This window comes from Helianthus annuus, chromosome 14, assembly GCF_002127325.2.
Source record: "Helianthus annuus cultivar XRQ/B chromosome 14, HanXRQr2.0-SUNRISE, whole genome shotgun sequence".
NCBI classification, from domain to species: domain Eukaryota; kingdom Viridiplantae; phylum Streptophyta; class Magnoliopsida; order Asterales; family Asteraceae; genus Helianthus; species Helianthus annuus.
Genome location: NC_035446.2, coordinates 161027424 through 161032369, shown reverse-complemented (window position 1 = coordinate 161032369; position 4946 = coordinate 161027424). Strand labels below are relative to the sequence as shown.

At 36.7% G+C, this 4946-nt stretch overlaps 1 protein-coding gene across 1 annotated transcript; it reads right to left on the bottom strand.

Moving 5' to 3' along the window:
- Positions 1 to 212: 212 nt before the first annotated feature.
- LOC110904673 (patatin-like protein 7) lies at positions 213 to 3894 on the bottom strand. Its single transcript, XM_022150515.2, has 3 exons — positions 2504 to 3894; positions 1443 to 1723; positions 213 to 707 (listed from the first exon to the last, which is right to left on the bottom strand). The coding sequence occupies exons 1-2, from the start codon at positions 3602 to 3604 to the stop codon at positions 1463 to 1465; spliced, it is 1362 nt and encodes a 453-aa protein (XP_022006207.1). The 5' UTR covers positions 3605 to 3894; the 3' UTR covers positions 213 to 707; positions 1443 to 1462.
- Positions 3895 to 4946: the final 1052 nt, after the last annotated feature.

Genomic DNA, 4946 nt, shown 5'->3' with positions numbered 1-4946 from the left:
ATAAGTTAAGAAATGACGAAACTAGTGACCTAGATCATAAGAGAAACAAGTTGGCAAGCATATGGATAACCGGATGTGCCACATGAGGCATCGAAAGACGACTTTGTGACATTAGTCTCTCAACTTTATACATGTGTCGATGTATTTTATGGTTTTAAGTTGTTAAAAGTTGAATAATATATTCTCTCTTCACAACATATAATAACAAAAAGGAAATGTGAAGCACACCAACTTTATATATCGACATATAGTACAATATGAACAGAATTTCCCCAAGGGGGATGCTTTTGAGTTATGTTGGAACCCCACCACATAACAAAATTAAAAGGTGTCCCTTTATTTCTTTACACTATTTCCTTGGGACTTGAATATATTTAACTATGGGCCTCTAAGAAATAAATTACAATATTAATAACAAGATACAATTATACCCTTCTTACCCACCCCACCCCACACGTCCTCTTTGACCGGTCACTATACACACTTCCACATATAATCCACTAAGATTTGACCTTTTTGCCCCTCGTGTAAGTGGGTTGAATGGACACCACATTATATTTGTACTCTACTAAGCCAAACTTCACCAACATTCATCCCTAACCTTACCTTTTCTTCTTTGTTTTCAGACTCCCACTTTCTTACTTCACAAAGCTGATGATATATACACACATATAACTTCTTTTTCCTTACTTTATTTCCACTAGGCCCTGCATAATATAATTAATAAACCTTTATTCTCAAAAGACCCATTCTTTTATTATCAAAAGACCGACCCATTCATAAACTAAAAGAGTAAGGGGCTATTTAGTATAATGTTTAGTCATTCAGATAAGAGGTCTTAACTAAATGACTTAGTATAATGCTTAACCATTAGAGGCAAATGTCTGAATCATTCAGACACCTGCTCGCGAAATAAACTTTGAACCCGTAAAAGGTCTGAGCTATTAAGAGCTAAACAAACAATCTCTAAGATTTCCTAGGAACTTTTAAAAGTAAATTTCATTAAACGGGAGCGGTTCAAGTGAACTCAGCCGAACCGATTATATAGTTAGTTCCTGGTATGACCGACTGGTCCGGTTCCGAGACTAGTGTGTATATGTTTAAAAAGTACCTAGCCTTCTCAATTACTTAGCATATATCCCAACCAACAAGTATACGGTGAACAAGGACAAAACCTGAAATATTTAATGAAAAAAGTTTTGTTCCCTTCGTCCTCTGGCTGTCGGTTTAACAACATAATATGTCAACAGGGGTACCTTTGTCCTTTTCTCACTCCTGAGTAATCACCCAAACACCGAATTGATTGCACTTATCCTCCACCCCACAAAACACTTTTCAAGATTATCTTGCCCAAAAGACCAGAATACCCTTTTAGCCAAACCGACAGTATGGACGACAACCTATCACTGTTGACTTTTCTTGACTTTCAAAAAAAAACATACCTTTTGTTTAATTAAATTTATTATGCGGCGGCTTGCTTAAGAACAACAGTGGGAGCTATCCGGCAACTCCTCCTCTGATGCTCTAACACAAGTTCTCCAGCAAACCAGTCAAGTTTCTCAAGATTGGTCTGGTCAATGACCTTTTTGCCCCCGAAGAGCACCGATTCGACATTCTTTTGTCCGAGCATCTCATCGGCCATAGCCGTCAGCATACTTACATTGCTAGGACTTGGGTCTGAATCCACATTGGTCCCGTAACGACCCGTGTTGGATCCATTTGCCTATTAACGGTAAACAAGTGTTAGTATGTATGTCACTAATCTATATGCAACAAGATTTAAAAATGAGAATGCATGGAGACAAAAGACTAATCAATTATTAATGAAATAAAATAAAATAGCAAGCACATCAGCTTTCTTCATAAACATAATCATTGTTCTAAACTTCTAACTCTAATGAGAGGATGACCTACATGTTTAACACAAATTGGTTTTTATTAGCAGAATCATTATCTATAATAGATTCCAAGTAATAAATTTGTTTAATTACAATCAAGTTGACAAGTGGGTGACACTAGTGATATCTTTTGAAAAAAAATGAACAAAGTTTTAAAGTATTATGTCATTTACAGATAACGACATAGATAGGTAAATGCTTTATTTTTAGTGAAAAGGATTAAAAAATGAAGATACAATGGTATATCAAATTAGAAAGTGTTAAAAATGAGGGGGGCCATGCTTACAAATATGGCAAAAACCTAAAAACAAGTAAAATAAAGTCCTAAAGTGGTCTTTCTAATAGTCACCATTCACCACTAGACCTTTTGCTCATAAAACATGCTGAAATGACTTTTATCTTGTGAATTAGAATAGAAGTGGTAAATTATCATTAGTTTACCTTTGTCACTATAAGAATATTAGCGATATAATTATGTAAGGTTTTTTACATCTAGGTTGTTCAAATTCGGATATCCGAAATTTTGAGATACTTAATTTCACTATCCGAATTTAAATACCAACAAAAAATAGTCAAATACAAGTACATTTAATCCGAAATTATACCTGAATACGAACGTAGTTACTAGAACGACTCTCACCAAACGCCATAGCGACAGCGTGGTCCACCATATCCGCCGAGGCGTCACTGGAAATTCGAGCCATGGGACGACACCACTGGTTAGCCTTCCACCCTTTGACTTGTTCATAACTGTAGTTCCCTTCTAGAAGCTGACCCGTACCTAGTGAAAGTACCATGAGGTCCTCCACCCCACGCACAAATGGAAACTCCTGCTTGTTATGTAACACGTGCGTGATGGCCGCCGCGGTCGGGTTACTCATAGCCAAACACCCATCAACCGCCACACACCGAGTCTTCCCATCCATCGACTTCATAGCCACCGGCTCAAACAAACCTGGAGTAGCTGACGTGGCACGACAAACCTCCCAAAGCCGAAAGTCAAAGCTCTCGGATTCCAAAGCGTCGGCTCGGGAAAACAAAAACGGAGCCGAGCTGGAAAGATCATAACAAGGGATTAAAATCGGCTTCAACGTGTTTTTCAAAGTCAAACTTTGACCGTTAACTACAAAAGCTTCTTTCATTGCTTTTTCAAAACCGGTTGTAGCACGAGTCATATTTGGCTCCCCTTTACCGCTGCCGAAAATTCTTTTGAATAAACCGGAACCGGATTTCGGGCAATACAGACGGTTCGCATGTTCGGCTAAGAACCGCCACGTGTCATCCGCCTTAAATATAGGACGGTTATTATTGTTAGTACCAAACAACATGGCTGTAAAAACACCACCTACACCGGTGCCTGCGGCCACATCGAAATAGTCTGCGATTCTGGCGTCTGGATTACCCGATTTTATTCTTAAGGCTTTTTCGAGATAAGCTAACGATTTAGCAGCTAAAATATTTCTCATTCCTCCACCGTCGATTGAGAGTACACAGATTTTGCCTCTTTGATTCTTCATGGACTGAAAACTGTCGTTGTTCGGGGTGATAGAAACGTCGGGAGAAACTTGTTTGGGTATCAAAAGCTTTTGATCGTCGTAGCCGAATAAAAATTTACTCTCCAGGATTGAAAAGATTTCGTAGCTGAGTTTATCTGTGTCGATGCTCGGCTCTTGCATCAGTCCTAGCGATGACCGGTTGGAATCCATTTGGTTGGTTACTAGAGTCGATTTCTGCACAAATATAACTAGACAATTTATGTAAACATTTCAAATGATTTTTATTGATCCAAACGTCAACGATTACAAGATTTGAGAAATGATAGTACAAATATTACAATATGAAACGGGCTGAGTCTAAATACTGTTATAGTGGTCGGTTTAAAAAAAGAAAACTGAATTGGAGCGGAAGAAAAGTGGAAGATGAGAGAAAATGGATGGAAAAAGAGACAAAGGGGAGACGTGAGAAGGCAAAATAAATACGTTGATTGCAGAGGACTTCTGCTTTTTATAACTTTTTAATACATGGAAAACGGGTTAGAGGCCGTTTATTCCTTCCTTTAACTATTTTAATGCTAATAGTATAATAATATTGGTGTTGCTACCTTTTTATTTGTATTATTATTGTTATAATTATAATTATATTATTGATAGCTTGATGATAATGGAAATCAATCAAATTGGTGATGTCAAAGTGTTTGTCTGGGGACGATCAAGTTGAAAGAAATAATTGCACATTTTTTGAGTGTTTTATGTGAACGTCTTTTCGGTAAGTTGCTCTCAGCTATTTGTTATTGTGCTTTGTGACTGTGACGAAGAGGAGTCCCCGGCCTCACCCAAGGTTCTTGTGACGGTGACAACGAAGAGGAGCCTGAGTCGACTGAGAATGGATTTCTTCTGCTTTGCAAAGAATATCGTTAGTCCTATCATGGTAAGATTGTAGGAGGGATATGTCATTGTGACCCGACTTCAGTGTACAAGTAATGGATTTATAGAAAAAAGGTGTAAAATGTGAACGAGAGTATTAAATTGTTATCCCCCTCTACTAATTGTACAGAATCATCCATGTCAAAAATTTATGACGTAAGAAAACAAATCTCAACAAAAAATAAAAATTATTATAGATTTCAAAATCATTCATGTCAAAACTTTATGACAAAAAAAAAAAAACAAATCTCATAAAAAAAAATTATAATAGATTTCAAAACTGACTAGCCTTATTGTAACAATTCAACCCACATGAGTCGTATTCGATTGAATCACTTTCATACATAATTCTTCATCAATATTATTAAAATTCAACATTTATGAAGTATGTACACATCGCTATTTCATTTATCTTGAAATTGACATAAAGAAAACCCTTCGAATTTTGTTTGTCAACACATATATATCATCTACGATTATCAACCAAGAAAATAATAAAAAATATATATATGCAAGGGGTGACAGAATAAAATCCTAGTACTAAATTGGTAGGTCTTCTTCCAGCAGAGTAGGGTGTAAATTGTAAATTTTAATGGTGTGTGTACATGTGGAGCTAAAATCATTC

Excerpts from the sequence above, each read along its gene's own strand:
- LOC110904673 (XM_022150515.2), bottom strand. The coding sequence starts at position 3,604 with ATGGATTCCAACCGGTCATCGCTAGGACTGATGCAAGAGCCGAGCATC. Across the intron at positions 1,724-2,503 it reads GTAACTACGTTCGTATTCAG|GCAAATGGATCCAACACGGG; the intron begins GTATAATTTCGG and ends TACCGTTAATAG.